The sequence below is a fragment of the Mustela nivalis genome (genome assembly GCF_964662115.1).
Source record: "Mustela nivalis genome assembly, chromosome: 5".
Taxonomy (NCBI): domain Eukaryota; kingdom Metazoa; phylum Chordata; class Mammalia; order Carnivora; family Mustelidae; genus Mustela; species Mustela nivalis.
The window spans coordinates 62,725,832-62,742,887 of NC_139024.1; the positions used below are offsets into that span (position 1 = coordinate 62,725,832).

General features: G+C 44.9%; 1 protein-coding gene across 11 annotated transcripts in view; it reads left to right on the forward strand.

The window, feature by feature from the left end:
• The window catches only part of NHSL1 (NHS like 1), a 300,569-nt gene extending 284,799 nt beyond the window's left edge, over positions 1–15,770 (forward strand). For all 11 annotated transcript variants that reach the window (XM_082731058.1, XM_082731057.1, XM_082731060.1 and 8 more), the window contains 3 exons: positions 4,668–7,907; positions 8,418–8,550; positions 12,944–15,770. In XM_082731058.1, the coding sequence (XP_082587184.1) occupies positions 4,668–7,907; positions 8,418–8,550; positions 12,944–13,679 (4,109 nt within the window). In that variant the 3' untranslated portion in view covers positions 13,680–15,770. The remainder of the gene's footprint in view (positions 1–4,667; positions 7,908–8,417; positions 8,551–12,943) is intronic.
• Positions 15,771–17,056: the final 1,286 nt, after the last annotated feature.

Here is a 17,056-nt window from a genome sequence, read left to right on the forward strand (position 1 = left end):
AGAGGCAAGACCGCATCCATAGGATTTATGAAATTTGTCTTTGGTTTAGACTGCTGCATCTGCTTCCAGATCTGGGCCAGTCCTGCTCATTCTTTCAGACTCTTTATTATTTTTTTTTCTCTCCTTTAGGTGACAGATAACTAATGTAAGAAACTAGTACATACTCATGTGTTCAGTACTCATATCTTACAGCACTCAGGTAACATTTGTATTTTAAATGGTCTTTTAGGGGACGTTCTTTAACCTAAAGGAGTGACTTTAAAGATGGACCCTTTGTAAGATAACAAGGTTGATGTTTTGAGGTAGTCTACATGTTAGTGGCTGTACTACCAAACAGGTAGGTTTTGGATGGCTTTTTGCAAAGAGTGTAAGAACAGTTAGGCCCAGGTAAAGATATATATACATACAAGTATTCAACATGAATTCTCTCTCTCTCTATGCCCCTCAGCTCTATACATGTGTATATATAATATGATTTTTAGAACCTCAGAGATAGAAACTTTTATCACTTTTATTACCAAACCAACCAGTATGGAGCCAGTAACTTAGTTGCCTCTTTGACCTTGCTAGAATGATCTGATCACCTAGGTAAATCATGTCTTCTCTAATTTTATTTTTAAAATCAATGATTGAGTCCCCAGGGCCCCATGTTCATTTCTCTTTTGCATGTAATACAGAAACACCAGTAATGCTGGAGGAAAGAAAATAGCTTTCCCCATATCATTGCATTGTGATTGCCAAGCAGGAGACAGTTGATGTCATTTCATAGTCAATGACATGATTTGGATCCTAGCTGGGTGGTCACCTGGGACAGTTGTATCTAAGTTAGAGCTACTGTAAAAAAAAAAAAAAAAAGAAGAAGAAAGAAAGAAAGAAGGGAAAAATAAAAAAAGACAAACAATTGTAGTTTTATAGATAGGCTAGTTTGAAGGATTGATAGAGTAAGGGAAAACAATTAAATACAGTAACATTCAACAGAAAATTTGGATCATACATTTTTCTTCATTTTATGACTTCTGGGTGATCTTGCCTGTTCTCCCCAATATTTTGTACTTGTTAAGTTATCTGGTAGTTCAAAGCTTTGTAACACCTAACTAATGATTCTCAAAAACAAACACTTGGTATTTTCCATAAAAATTAGACTTTTCTAGATATAAAATGGAGGGAATTTGTCAAACAAATGAGGTAAAAAGAGAAATGATTATCAGAAAAAAAAAGACATTCACTAAGAAAGATACTTGCTATTCACTAGACCTTGCCCAAGTTGTTGGGGATTTGGATTTTTTAAAAAACCTAACCAGAGATTCTTCCAGAATTAGAGAGTTGATTGTACTTAATTCTATGTGCTTTTCACTTCAAAATCCATAAATAATGGACTCTAGAGGTGAGCCACTTAATAATGCTAAGTCAAGATATGATATTTATTGTTTCAAGCAGTTTATGACTTGTTGCCTTCCATAATTTTTTTTACTCTTATTATCTTAAATGTACATAGAAATGTATTTGAACAACCCCTCATGAGTTTTCATCTTCTAGAATCAGATAGGATCATTTTGTTGTTATATAATTATATTTGGTTACTGAATAATTTGGATACCTCTAGAACAGTACCTCTTCCCAAGCAGAAAAAGCTTCATTTAAAGGAATCCCCTTCTTGGGGCATCTGGGTGGCTCAGGCAGTGAAGCTGCTGCCTTTGGCTTAGGTCATGATCACAGGGTTCCTGGATCTCACCTACTGATGGGCTCCCTGCTCAGCAAGGAGTCTGTTTGTTCCTCTCCCCCGGCTCACACTTCCCCCACCCCTTTCTTTCTCTCTCTCTGTCAAATAAATAACTAAAATCTTTATATAAAATAAAATAAAAGGAATCCCCTTCTGAATAATTATTGATAGTTTGTACTAAGAACACTAGGAACATAAGATCAGACACAACTTTTTATAAATTCACATATTAAACTTTAAATTAACTAACCTGCAGATATCTGTCTTCATTGTCAATGTCTTCATTGATTACATGTTTTTTTAAAAAAGATTTTATTTATTTATTTGACAGAGATTACAAGTAGACAGAGAGGCAGGGAAGCAGGCTCCCCGCTGAGCAGAGAGCCCAAAGTGGGGCTTAATCCCAGGACCCTGGGATCATGACCTGAGTCGAAGGCAGAAGCTTTAACCCACTGAGCCACCCAGGCGCCCCTGATTACATGTTTTTTTTTTTTTTAATTGGATATCCCTTGTAGTATTATGTAATAAGTAAGAAATATATATAATTATTTCTTTATATTATATTTTATAATCAGATACATCCTATTAAGAGTTTTAACAACACCTCAGAGGTCTATATTTGTTTGCACATGTCTTTTCATAGTCTCCTTCTGTTATTTAATTCTGGTCAAGATCCATTTATTTGTGTCCTTTAATATGTGACACTTTTTGTACTGTGAAAATATTAGAGGCTCTGTTCTGGGAATGGAACTTCACGGATCCCAAAATTGATGATATATGAGTTATTTTTTATGTATATTTTTAAAGGTCTTCAGAAAAAATCATTATTTTTTAATTTTTTTGTTTTAGTTTTTGTTTTTGTTTAAGATTTTATTTATTTGACAGACACAGATCACAAGTAGGCAGAGAGGCAGGTGGGGCGTGGGGGGTGGGTTGGGGGTGTGGGCAGGGGAAGCAGGCTCCCTGCTGAGCAGAGAGCCCAATGCTATGTGGGGCTCAATCCTGGGACTCCAGGATCATGACCTAAGCTGAAGCAGAGGCTTTAACCCACTGAGCCACCCAGGCGCCCCAAGAAAAAAAATCATTATTTTAATAAGAAAGTTGTGTTGGGCCGTAGATGGTGGACAAATTGCTATATTTCCATTTTCAGGAGCCTAGAATTGTTTCATGTTCAAAATTGTTAACTGAGAGAATCAGTATATTGTTTATGGCTCTTACAGACAGTTCAAAATCTACCACTGATCTCATGCAAAAACAATTGCAATTTTTAAAGAAAAAGTTAGTAAAATCCATTGTTGAATGGAATAAGGTATCTTGAATATCTGGAACCAAACTGGTGCAAACTGATACAGCCAAACTAGTCAGTTTCTCCCTTAAGAAATCCCAAGTGGCAAAAACTTTCTATCTTTTGTTTTCTTTCCTCAAAGTGGACTTTTCTCCTCCTCCTGCCCATTGCCCACTTCCTCTCTTTCTAGGGAAGAGCCTTATGTGTATGTGTGTGTATCTGTCTCTCTTCAGTGAGTGTGCCTCGCAGAGGGTAGGGGAAGGAGATAGATGCTCTCTGCTATTTTAGGTTTGAAAATAGTCTCCATCATCACAAGTGAGGGAACAGGTACTTTATGCTCTATTCCTCATAGGATGACATCTCCTTTGTGCTTCATACAAGAACATTGCTGCCATATTTGTAATATCCTTTGCTGTTCAGATGAGCAAAGTGCTTTATAGCCAGCTAGGGACAGTGGTAAATTCACGTGGGCTAGGGAGGGAGTTCCCAGGAATCCCATCACCACCAGTGTCCTCACCCAAGTGAGCCAAGATGCTGGCAAGTACTCAGCTTGCATTGCTCAGCAAAACCCCTGCTGGAGATGTTTTTTTTTTTAAAGTTTTTGAAACAATGTAGAATAAAACTGGTTATACTGTTATTTTTCAAGATTTAATGTATCCTAGTGGTTACTATGCATGAATTGATTTTTTTTTCCCCCTCTCTCTCCACTTTGACTAAGTTGTTGGTTTATGGTGGTTTTTTTTTTGTTCTTTTTTTTTTTTTTTTTTTTTTAAAGATTCTGTTCCGTTCTAGGTGGCTTGAAATCTAGCTGTTACCTACACTTTAGGGTTGTTTTTGTTTTTTTGTTTTGTTTTTTTTCTCATCCATTTCACTCTGTTTGGCCCTCTTGATGCCTTTTTTTTTCCCCCCTTTGATTTTCTTTAAATATACCTACTCTCAGTTTGGTTATAAAGCTCCAAGAAATTAATAACCATAATTTGAGGAAAAGCTCACTGGATCAGTTCCTGCTGCTTTCCCCCCACCAGAACACAACAGATTGCTTCTGGATTTTGAATGTCACTGACAGACAGATGACAATGGTGTAAGATGGATAATGGAATGGTTGAAACACAGATGGGCCTGTAAATCACTTTTCCTTAGGTTTCCTTCTGACATAAAAAATTAATGTAATTAACACTGTTCTATACCGATATCCCTTGTAAATAGTGTCTCTGTAGCCTCCTGTTGAACCGTTCCATTCATCTGTCTTTGGGAAGGATGGTCACAGCTTGACAAGATGCCCTGTACAGTCACCTGGTGGGTGACAGGCCACCTTGAAATCTTTACTAAAAGGAGGTTCTTTGAAAAGTAGATCTTCCAACAGGCACTCAGCCTTGATCTCAAAGAGAGTAACTGAGAATTCCATATGTAGCCCTTAGTCTATAGGAGGATTTGAAGTACAAATCAAGAGATGTACATGAAATTCCTAATAAAGGTTTTTACTTTAGGAGCTGTCAGTAACTATTTAAACTCTCACTCTGGTGCCTATAGGAGAAAAGAAACGAGATCAAGTAGAAAATATATATATATATTTTAAATACAACAGGGTAAGAAGGGGATGAGGATACAGGTGATGAACTAAGATATTTTTAGATAACAAGCCTCTTTCTGCTTTATCTCCAGCATCAGGCACGGGCCAAGATGATGTTGGGGGTCACTCAGTATACACCCCAGACCACTACTCTACACTAGGAAGGCTTGATAGCTCTCTGTCTGCGGGGCAGCGCTCAGAAACCAGGGACTCCAGCTGTCAGACTGAGGAAGTGAAAATTGTACCACCTTCCATGAGAAGAATCAGGGCACAGAAAGGCCAAGGCATTGCTGCCCAGATGAGCCACTTCTCAGGCTCCTCTGGGAACATGTCTGTGTTGAGCGATTCTGCGGGCATTGTATTCCCTTCCCGGCTCAACAGTGATGCTGGTTTCCACAGTCTCCCACGTTCTGGGGCGAGGGCGAGTGTTCAGTCCCTGGAGCCACGGCTGGGAGCCCTGGGCCCCACAGAAGACCTGGATGGCCCTTACGCCTACCACAGCGATCACCCACAAGTAGATGAAAACTTAGGACATTTAGGAGGAGCCTCAAGGACTGGAATGCTTTTGAGGCCCAAGTCCCAGGAGCTGAGGCCTTTTGAGAATGTAATCAGCCCAGCATGTGTGGTCTCTCCTCACGCCACCTACTCCACCAGCATCATCCCAAATGCCACACTCTCTTCCTCCTCGGAGATTATTATTATTCACACTGCTCAGAGTTCAGGACAGCTGGACAGCAAAATTACCAGCTCCTCTTCGTACACAAAGATAAAATCCAGAGACCACCTCCTCTCCAGGCATGCTAGTAAAGAGGACCATCAGCCTCCCAGTGGGAACTGGACAGAGGGTCACCCCAGCATTCTTTCACAGGCCTTAGGTCCCCATTCCCCCACTGCAACCACGCTGTTGTCGCTCTGTGACTCAGCGGTCTCTCTTAATATGCCAGCACATCAGGAGAATGGATCCCAAGCCATGAGCTATAACTGTAAAAACCACCTGAGCTCTCCAGCCCACGCCCAGGACGTGGATGGCAAGAGTGAGTCCAGTTACTCAGGAGGTACGGGGCCCGGCAGCTCCGAGCCCTGGGAATACAGTGCCTCTGGTAATGGGCAGGCATCCCCATTGAAGGCACATGGGGCAACTGGCTACTCCACTCCTGGGAGTAACGTGAGCAGCTGCAGTTTGGACCAGACATCCACCAAAGATGATGCCAGGTCCTTGTATTCAGAGGAGCATGATGGCTACTACACGTCTATGCAGCCTGACCCGGGATGCAGATCTGGAAACCAGAACAGTAGCGATGGCTTTGGGAACCCCAGGCACAGTGTGGTCAACGTGTTTGATGGGAGAGCTCAGAAAAACCAAGGGGACCGGTCACATTTCCGTGACAAGTCTCTCGCGCGGAATATCTCTCTGAAAAAAGCGAAGAAGCCTCCTCTGCCACCCTCGAGGACGGACTCCCTGCGCAGGATTCCCAAGAAAGGCATCCAGTCAAACGGGCAGGCGCTGAACGAGAGCCTGATCGCCTCGCTCCAGCACTCGCTGCAGCTGAACCTCCCGGGCAAGGGCGGCAGCTCACCCTCGCAGAGCCCCTGCAGTGACTTCGAAGAGCCTTGGCTGCCTCGCTCCCGCAGCCAGAGCACGGTGAGCGGGGGCAGCAGCATGACCTCGGCCACCACCCCCAACGTCTACTCCCTGTGCGGGGCCACGCCGTCGCAGAGCGACACGAGCAGCGTCAAGTCGGAGTACACGGACCCCTGGGGTTACTACATTGACTACACCGGCATGCAGGAAGACCCTGGGCACGCCAGCGGGGGCTGCTCGGCCAGCAGCGGGGCGCTGGCCGGGAACGGGCCAGTCCACCATATCCACGAGGGAGCCAGGACCATGATGCCCCAAGTGCCTGGTGGCTCCATCAAACCAAAGATCACATCGCCGGAGAAATCCCACAGGGTCACTTCTCCGTCCAGTGGGTATTCCAGCCAGTCCAACACACCCACAGCACTCACCCCCGTGCCTGTGTTTTTAAAGTCAGCGTCACCAGCGAACGGGAAGGGGAAGACCAAGCCCAAGGTGCCAGAAAGGAAGTCCTCTCTGATATCTTCAGTCTCCATCTCCTCCTCGTCCACGTCTCTGTCTTCCAACACTTCCACGGAAGGAGGCGGGACCATGAAGAAGCTGGATTCGGTGCTGGCGTCTCCCCCTGCCACTGCCCCTCTTCCTTCTCCTCCCTCACCATGTCCTGCGGACAAGTCTCCTTTCCTTCCTCCTCCCCCGCCTTTAGCGGATTCCCCCAACGGCGCTCTGCCTCAGTCTCCCCTCTTCCCCCCTCCGCCGCCAGAAGCTCTCACTCCCTTCTCTCCCCCCACCAGCGCGTGCTTTCCTCCTCCCCACAGGGCACTTAGCCCCCTTACTCTGGGTGCCCCTGCTTCCCTGCCGCCTGCCCCCGCTTCCGGACCCTCCTCAGTTCCCCCGCCTGCCCCACCCCTTGACCCCAAATGGATGAAAGATGCCAGGCCTTCTTTGAAAAAATCTGGCCAGCCAGAATGCTCCCGGGAGGCCTTCCGGCAGCCTCCTAACAAGGAGGAGGGCAGCAGACCCCCCATGCCCCTGATAACCACCGAAGCGTTGCAGATGGTACAGTTGAGGCCCGTGAAAAAGCACTCAGGAACCGAGCAAGCACTGTTATATGAACAAGTATCTCAGGAAAAACTAACTCCGGTTGTTCCCCAGTATCATTTAAAGCCATCTGCTTTCATGAAATCCCGAAATAGCATAAATGAAATGGAGAGTGAAAGCCAGACTGCCTCTGTGACAAGCTCGCCGCCGACTCCTGCCAAGAGCTTGAGTCAGGGTCACCAGGACAGTGCAGCCGAGCGTGGCCTCCCGAGCCGCAGCCCGGGCAGCGCCGGGGAGTCAGAGGCTGGGCCGGACCCCAGGGCCACCCCGCTGCAGGAACCCCCCGGCCCTTCACCCAGCAGGAAGCCGCCCCCCATTTCCAAGAAGCCCAAACTGTTCCTCGTGGTGCCGCCTCCGCAGAGAGATTTCACAGCGGAGCCCGCGGAGAACGTGAGCGGAGCATCACCCATTCCCACGAGGGGAGAGGCAACAGAGAGTTGTAGAGCCAGGGCTGGTGCTGAGGAGACAGGCTCTGGCAGCTTGGTTCTCGAGGGAGGAGCCGCAGGAGCCGCGTCCCCGGATAGAGTGAAAGCCAATGTCCCCATGGTGCAGCCCGATGTCTCGCCAGCCCCCACGCGGGAGGAGCCAGGTGCCGAGAACGGTGCAGACGGTGGAGGCAGCGTGGAGAGCTGCCTGTCGCTCCAGGACGGAGGGCGTGAGTATGCTTTTCTCTCTCATTCCCCTTGGACCATATGCAGCCCCTGTAGAAGAGAAGGCTAGTGCATGTCCCCTGGAAAGCCAGCAGCATGTGGGCTGCCAGGTCAGCCACACGCTCAGGTTACCAACTAGGCATTTTAAGAAATTGGGGAAAAAAAAAAATGGAGATCTCAGGGTATTGCTTCCTGAACGTCAGAAAATAGAGGGGTAGGGTGGTCTGCAGCAGACAGGGTATTATTAAATAGCAAGGAGGAGTAGTCTCCCTTCTGGAGAGCTGCAGAGAAATGTTACAACAAGATTTAAGATAGATTCAGTAGGAGTTCTAGACTTCAACAGAAAAGAATGAGCTCTGGCTCTCCTGATCAGAATTGAAGATCAAAATGACAGACCCCACTGCCTGCCTGTCCTTTGGTCCTCCGTTGGCAGGAATGGCAGGGACAGGATACTGGGAAGCCTGGCTGGAGACTGAAATTAAGTCACTTGTGCGTCCTGTGCTTGCTGCTTCTAGCTGGGGTGCCAGAGCCTGACACAGCTGGTTCTTCCTCTGAAGCCAGTGACTTCCTTAGGGAAGAAGGGAGTGATGAGGTGATGACCCCCAGTAGACCCCGGACCACAGAAGACCTTTTTGCAGCTATTCACAGGTATCTAAAACTCCTTCCTCTTAATTTTGATCTTTATGAGTCTACCTTTCTAAATGCTTCCTCACTTTGTCTTCCTTGAGTTTTTTCCTGTCACCCATTAGCTTGATCATTTATTTTTATTGTGTTTCTGTATTCTTATTTCCTCTGACTCCCAATTTCTGTTTTACTTTGTTCCACTGATTTTTATGATGATATGGGGGACAGAGACTCCATGTGGTGCCTTCTGCTCGGCATTGCGCTTGCTGGCAAGAAATGCAATGTGTCAATCATATGACAGAGTATTTACAGGATTGGATTAGAGCAATGGGTAGTCCAGTCCAGGATGAGTGAGGCTGTTTTGTGGACATAAGCTACACAGACCAGCTCCACAGGACTGCTTTCCTAAGGGTGTATTGTGGGGGTTTTGGGGTTTTTTTTTTTTGTTGTTGTTTTAATTATTTTTGTGTTACAGAAATTTCAGGATTTTTTAGTGCAGTTGTCTTGGCTACTTAAATATTTCAATACAAGAGTACAATCTTTTCAAAGCAGAGTGGAAGGAATTAAATTTGTTATTGTATACTGTTAGTGCCATCTACTGGCACAAGAAATTGTTGGGTTTTTAAAAAATGTAGAGTAAATTTTTCAAAATAACTGCCTGAACTGTTGTCACACTTTTTACATCTGGTTGCCTAAGAGAGTGAGTATAATTTAGCACGAAAACTATATACTGCCTTTTTTCTGGTTGTAAACAGCCTGTACTCCCAGCAGTGTCATTGTAGGGTATGATAAGGTTGTACATGTTGCAAGTACTTTGGAACACAATGCTGGATAAACCCTCTGCTTCCTTCTCGACTTCTTTGCCGCAGTATTTTCAGATAATTCTTAGGAACGTCCTTCTGCTGCCAAGGTCTTACACTGCACTGAATGGAGGTCCCTTTTTTTCTTCCGGAAACAAAGATGCCTATAAAGTCATTTGATTCTCTGTGTAAATCACCTTGTGTCAGGACTGTTTTCCCTTCTTGGAATTTAACTGAAAAGGCTATTGCATGAGATGAAAAACATAGGATTGTCCTGATATGAAGTTCCCCATGCAGCATGTAAATATCTAACTTAGAGGGGAGCAGTGGAACCAAGCGAGGGAGTTAGGTGTTTGTCAAGAATTTTGTTCTTTACCTCTTGACTCTAGCATTGATATACTATCCCCAAAGACCCTAAAGACTGCCTCTTTAACATCGTCTTTCTGACTGGTATCTTTGATCTCATTAGAAATCAATGAGGTAAATGGTACATACTCATCCTGTCTGATGGCTGAGTAAAATTAAAGAGGGCACGTGATATGATGAGCACTGGGTGTTATATTCAACTAATGAATCATTGAACATTGTATCAAAAACTAATGATGTACTATATCCTGGCTAATTGAATTTAAATTAAAAAATCAAACAATCCAATCGGAAAAAAAGAAATAAAGACGTAGCTGCTTATGAAACTGTTTCTCAGAACAGTAAAATGAAAATGCTACATCCTTTGAAGCCAACTTTAGTGGCATTTCTAGAAGTTTATACAGATGTTTCTAACTCTCACCGTGCTAGACACATAATAAGCACTTAATAAATATTTTCTGAATTAAATGAAACCGATTGGAATTTAACTCTTAGGAATTCTTCCAAGACTCAACATCTTTCATTTAGTCTGGAATGCACTGGGTTGCTAAACACGTAGGCATATAGATTTATAGTAGCGGTCCCCAGAGAAGACGTGTTGCTGATGGCTCTATGTACTAACTACTTGGTCTCAGTGAGGATCCCAACTGTTGTGGGGCCAAGTTACTATGTGCTTTTCCAAAAAATATGCCAAAGTCCACATCCATATTTTACTTTGGGAAGCTTCTTAAGGCACCGAGAAATCTGCGGTTTCTCCTACTAGTGAATTCTATCTACTGCAGACGTGGAAATCTGCCAGTCTCTATTATTCTGTGTACACATGGTAGAAATAAAGGCCAAGTAGGGTATGGATCACAAAGAGAGCAAGGACACCTGCTCATTTCTGTTTTACCATCGATCATGTATTAGCAGACATAAGAAAAATCCATCTGAAGTCTGATTTTTAGGGCTTAATTTTATATTTGTCAGCACTAAGCTAATAATTTAAAAGAAGGAGTATCTCAACTGTACCACAGCCTTCAGATTTTATAATGCAAATTAATTCACTTCAGATTTAAAGCCAGATGGAAAATGTAGAACACCAGTTGAGGTGTGAAATTTTTATATTTATTGAAGTAATTAGTTTTCAAGCCCATGTTAACTGTTTGAGCACTTTTTATAGCCCCCTTCTTTAGAAATACACACATAGTGTACATGTGCGTGTGTATATACACATGAATACATACGTTTATGCTGAGAATTCACAGAATTCATATGTTTAGATTTAATTCTCATTTTCGGGCCGCAGCTGCTCTTGAGAAATGACATAACTTGAATCAGGGGTAGCCAGGGGCTTGATGTGTGGGTCAAGCACACCCTCATCTTTTAAAACTCAGACAAGAACTTAGGCTCCAAAGTGGTCCCTGCAAGGATCCAGTGAACAGAGCTGCCCTTAAGAAAGAACCACTAGAGGTCGTGAGGTCACGTGCTGCAGGCGGGGAGATACTGCATCGAGTCCTCGTTCTTGGAGGAGGCTGTGTGGCTTCACTCTTTGGCCTTTGTTACCTTCTCTGGTCAGACAGGCTGAAGTCATTTCCGGCTCTGAGATGCTGAGACATTATTTCTGTCGGCTGGTCAGGAATGTGAGCCAGAGCACCGCTCTCTGCTGACAGTGGGGCAGGGCCATTGACCCAAAGGTATCAGAGGCCCAGCTCTACAGCCTCCAAGGGGCCGGTGCCATGTCAGCTCTGGCTGCCCTTCACACTTTGTTTTTTAGCCTTCGCCACTTCCTGTCTTCCACTTTGGGGGCTTCCTTTTGGCCAGAAGCATAGAGAGGACCCAGGGAGCACCAAGCCCCCGGCAGCCTGCAGGGCCCATCCTCTCCAGTGCCTGGTTGTGCAGGCCTGTGGTCAGAACAGCACAGAAGCCTGGCCTGGTAGCTGGGCAGAAGAGCTGGAGTTCCCTGAAAGGCGGTTTGGTTAAACACATCCTTCATGCCCGACACTCCATAGCTGTTATTTGCACTCATCTTTATTGGTAAAGCATGAGCTCTCCACTGTTTATTTCCTCTTCCAGGTAGGAAACTGGGTCAGAAACTTCAACTTGCCCAAGGTCACAGAGCATGGAAACTTGAGTGTGGGATTTAACCCAGGTCTGTGTGACTCTGGGGTTCTTTAGCTCACTGAAGCCTCACAGACCTGTGAGGTTAGTATCCTCACCCCCATTCTGCAAATACGAAAGCGAAGTTGCAGCATAGATGAGTAGCTTGCCCAAGGTGCCACAGCTGGAAGTGCTCAAATTCAGTTCTTTATCTGTATGTACAATAGCATTCTCTTTATCTTTCCCTGCTGCATATGCTGGAATTTTATAGCAAACAAAGAGATATTTGATTAAATGTACCGTTTCCTTAAAGCACCTGCACTTAACTGAGAGATTCCTTGTAGACTGAGTTGTTCTTAGGAAGAGACCAGCAAGAGGCCACTTGGCTCATCTGCTTTATTACCCCTGACTCACTCTTGGTACAAGAGTGGTTGGAACAGTGAGGTTCTTAGAGATTGAAGACAAGAAGCACCTCCAGGAAACATTTTACTTGTCCCTACCTCCTTTTTCACATTATCCCTGCATTCCTCAGATTTTCTTGATTGGTGGGAGGTTGTCTGAAGTCAGTCAGGCAATAGAATGTGGTGTGGGAGGTTCACCCTTGTTTTCTGGAAAACGGGATTTTAAGAAGTTGACATAGGGTCCAGTAAGAGCCAAAGAAGACCGGTTTTATGTTAGACTCTAGAATGACTAAGAATGCAGAGTTGTAGAGTCATCCTAGAACCTGAGGGTGGGGGTTTACCTCAAGGTAGGCAATATTTTGGGGATTGGCTTACCCATTAGCCCTGTTCAAGGGCTAAGGTCAAACAAGAAAAGAAAAAGTAGAGAAAAGGGTGGTCGGCACTGAAATGCTCTCAAGCTCAGTCCAGTAGAGGAGAGTTAGATAAAAATGGCAATTATTTGTAACTTTTGAAGTGATCCTCACCAAAATAAGTTAATAATCATGTCTGAGATGTGTTTAAAATAATCCAGAGAGGGTAGAGATGAAAGAAAGATGACCATAAATTAATCATCCACCATAGCGGGGTCAGGGGCTCACGTGATAATACAGTGAACTGTTAAAGTAACTCTTCACAAATGGTGACGTGAGTATGCAGTGAGCAGCGCAATTGTGACTGATGTCCCATGGCCCCCTGGGAGTTAACCTTCATCTTAATGTCATTAAATCTCAGATCCAAGAGGAAAGTCCTCGGCCGTAAAGATTCAGATGACGATCACTCCCGGAACCATTCTCCTTCCCCTCCAGTGACACCCACCGGTGCTGCCCCCAGCCTGGCGTCCCCAAAACAAGTGGGCTCAATTCAGAGAAGCGTCCGTAAAAGCAGCACCAGCAGTGACAACTTCAAAGCTCTGCTGCTAAAAAAGGGGAGTCGCTCAGACACCAGTGCCCGCATGTCTGCAGCCGAGATGCTAAAGAACACAGACCCTAGATTCCAGAGGTCAAGGTCAGAGCCTTCGCCAGACACCCCCGAGAGCCCATCCAGCTGCTCCCCAAGCAAGAACAGAAGGGCCCAGGAGGAGTGGGCCAAGAACGAAGGCTTGATGCCTCGGAGTCTGTCCTTCTCCGGCCCCCGGTACGGCCGCAGTCGGACCCCACCTTCTGCCGCTAGCAGCAGGTTCAGCGTGCGGAACCGGATCCAGAGCAGCCCCATGACCGTTATCTCGGAAGGCGAAGGGGAGGCCCTGGAGCCGGTAGACAACAGGGCTCGTTGGGCCCTGGACACGGCAAGGGGGTGTTCCCTGGATGGACTGGTAGGGGGTGAAACAGACCGGGGCAGCCTGCTCTGTGGTGGGGAGCCCGCCGCCTCCTTGCATGTGCAGGGTCCCAGCCCCACAGATGGGCCGGTCCGCACCGAGGGCGCAGATCCAGCAGAACAGAGTGGAGCTCCTCTGCGGGAAGAGAGCTAGGGACGAGAGTCTGATTCCCCCAGGTAATGTGAGGGAGGCGTGCAACATGCGGCTCTAGGAAAGCCCGGCACACAGGTACCCTTCCCTGCCTGGCCTGCAGATCCCACTCAGCATTCGCTCCGTTCCTGCCCTGGGCCCCAGCGCGGAAGAAGAGCATCCCATAGGACTCACTTGGCACTTGCCCTGTGGCTTAAAAGCAAGTAGAAGCTTAACTTCTTAAAGTGCTTCCTGGGGAAGACTTTTTTTTTCTTTTTTTTTTTTTGCAAAATGCTGGGTGTATGTGTGGAGGGGTGTGTGTGCATTTTGAACACTTTACATGTTTAAAAAAATACACACATACAGCGTATACAGAAGTAGGAGAAGGAAACACAGTTAAGCTGGGTAGAGGGATGGAGGCTTCTGGACTAGGTAAGAATCACTTTAAAAGTATCACGTTGTCAGAAATTAGTGAGTTCCTGAAGACGGGAGTGAGAGAAGCGTTCCTTCTAAGAAAGAGGGGGCCTGTGCGTGGTGCCCCTGCAGAGGACACACGGCGGTGCAGGCCCCGGTGAGCTTTCCATGTGAGCCATGTCATCATGAACCCAAAACGACGGGAAAGGGCTAACGGACTAATGGGTTCAGGTACTTTTTTCTTGGGGGGTGGGGTGGGGGACTTTGTTTCCTTTTCGTGAAATTGGCAAACACGTGGAGGGGCCACGCTCCAACCTGGAGCGAGCTGCTGGTGCAGACACAGACTCCCAGCTCTCAGCCTGACTTTGAGACACGTGGGTCCTTCTGTACTGAATTCCTGGCCTGAGGAGCAGCAGAGGCCTCCTTGAGACTAGCAGTGAGGTGGGCATATGCGGGGACGGTGAGCGAGGAGGGGGCACGTGAGACACTGCTGGAAGCGGTTTCCTGCTTAGTCAATAAAACTATTTTTCAGAATTAAATTTGAAAACTTGCACTACGGAACTGTGGGTGGAGATTTTCCTTTTACGACTGTTTGTACCAGAGTTTAAACTTCCATTTGGCAATTTCTTACCACTTGAAATGTCAGCATTTGCTAACTTTTGGATATCCTTTTGGTTACACCAAAGAAAAAGGTATGGCTATTTTTCCTTGAACTGCCTACAGTATCATGTCCTCATTTGAAAAGGTTTATGAGAATCGATTATATATTACCTTACTCTGAAGAAAATGCTGAATAGCTCTTGTTAGTCAAATAAACTAATACAAATTGGCAGGGCTTGGCTATTAATTAGCCCTGAAAAATGAGTTTTTAGATTAAAAAGATTTTTTGCATCATTTGGTTTGTGAGTTTTTATATCTTTTATAAGGAATTGAGTTGGCTAATTACCTTCTAATCTTCTCCAGTTAGAATTCTAATACTTTTAGGCATGGGAGAAAAGTGTGTAAAGTATTTATTTTTATGTCCTATTCTTGTGACCTCCTTTCCCTATTCCCTCCCAACTGATGTGGACTTGGACTCCTGTATTTGTTGGCTAAATAAAATAAGTCTTGTCTTCTTCATTCGAAGAACCTAAGAGGACAGTACTGAGATTCTTGGCCTACGTACAATGCAGCTGCCAGTGGTCATCTTTTTTGGTATAAAAATATCATCGATAAGTTGGACTATACAGGCCAGATTATCAAAGGGTTTGTTATACATTACAGCTTTAGGTACCCATTTTAGACACGTCTTTGAAACAAAAACAAACCTATAGGATTAAGACTTCTTCTTTTCTCTGAAGAAAACAAAACACTTCTTTTCACAGAACCAGAAATCAAGACCTGACATTTGGCTGAAGGCTAAAGGACTTTCTACCATTTGGAGCAATTGTCTACTACAATGGGCACAAGGATCTTTTCTTCTAAATTTTAGAGAAGTGGTGTTGGCTTCTGAATATGAAGTCTTCTCATAGCTCCCTAAACAAGATTAGAATGTACGTGGATATCAGAAAACTTTAACTTAATATATAAATCATTTATGTCGAAGGTATAAAGTAAACAACATCAAAACTAATTATAAAACTATTTAAAAAATCCCCGTTTTTTAAAGAAAAAAATACTAGGTTTTAAAATTTGCTTTGAATAAAACAATTGTAAAGTAAATATTTGAACGTTATTTCTTTTTGTTTGCACACTCACTTTTGAATAATAAGGTAGGCCTCCTTTCACGGAACTGTTGAGTGCTTTGCTGGATACAAACAGAACAGCAGCGAAGACCAGAAGGCGCCTGTGGGAGGTGGGGACCCAACAGAGGAGATAGAACGTCACAGACACTGTGGATGGTGCCATCTAAAAGGACATATGGAAAAACAACTCTGAACAATGTCCTATCGACTCTTGAATAAAAAAGGAAAAATGTCTTAACTGATAGTTCAGGTGATGTGGCATGTGGAGGGATGCGAGAACTTCTCACAGGTGTGCGTGAAATATAGGAAGACAAGAATCTAGATTTCACCCCTGAAACATATGGCATCTTTGGCTTTGCTGCTTTATTCCTCTGTGAGGACTCGCTGCTGATAACAGACCATATCATCTTTAAAAATTCAGTCAGCATAGACATGTGACATTTCCTCATACCCTGAGACTGTAAGTGCCAGAGAATCGTAGACAGAAGCCCTGGGGCTAAATTATTTCCACCTTATTTTTCCTGAGAGTTGGGAGAGAGACAAATGACCATGTGGCCTGTCAGTGGGAAGCCACCTCACCTTTGGTCTGATTTCTGCCCTCCTGTTTCTGAAGAAGGTTGATTGTGAGACCATTGCTTCTCCTGTGGGGGAGTCACAGTTTAACAAGGGGAACAAAGGAGGCATTTCCACATCTCTGTCTCCTGCCTGCCTTGCAGCACAACACCTGGCTCTGTGATGGGCGTCCTGGTGGGACAGGTGAAGCATGGGATCGGCTTTATTGGTTCTGCCTTCATGTGTTTTCAGCACATTAACTGAAGGTGAATAACCATTTACGTTCCTGAGAGTCCATCGTGAAATGAGTACAACAGGGTAACGGGTGGACATTAGGATATTTTCGGGGGGCAGGGTTGGGAGGAGGATCTTTGAAACAAAATGGACCTGACTCTTCAGGTCCGTTTGATTCTTGAGGCCTGTTTTTCTGTAATAAGCTATTCAGTTACTGGAATACAGTTTCTTTCGATGAGCTTCTGTAAACCGCCTTCTACACAGGCCAGCCTTTACTCATAGAAGAGGACTGGAGCGCAATCTGTAGACATTTTTTCAGCAGTGAAAAAAAGCCCGTTATTAAATACTTCTAATGTGCTAAAGAGGAGGGATCCTAGGATTAAAAAAGTGTGGTTGAGACTTTCCAGATCTAGTGAAAAAGAAACAAACTGGGAACTGTCCTGTAAACTGTGTCAGAATAGAAGAGAAGAAAGAGGC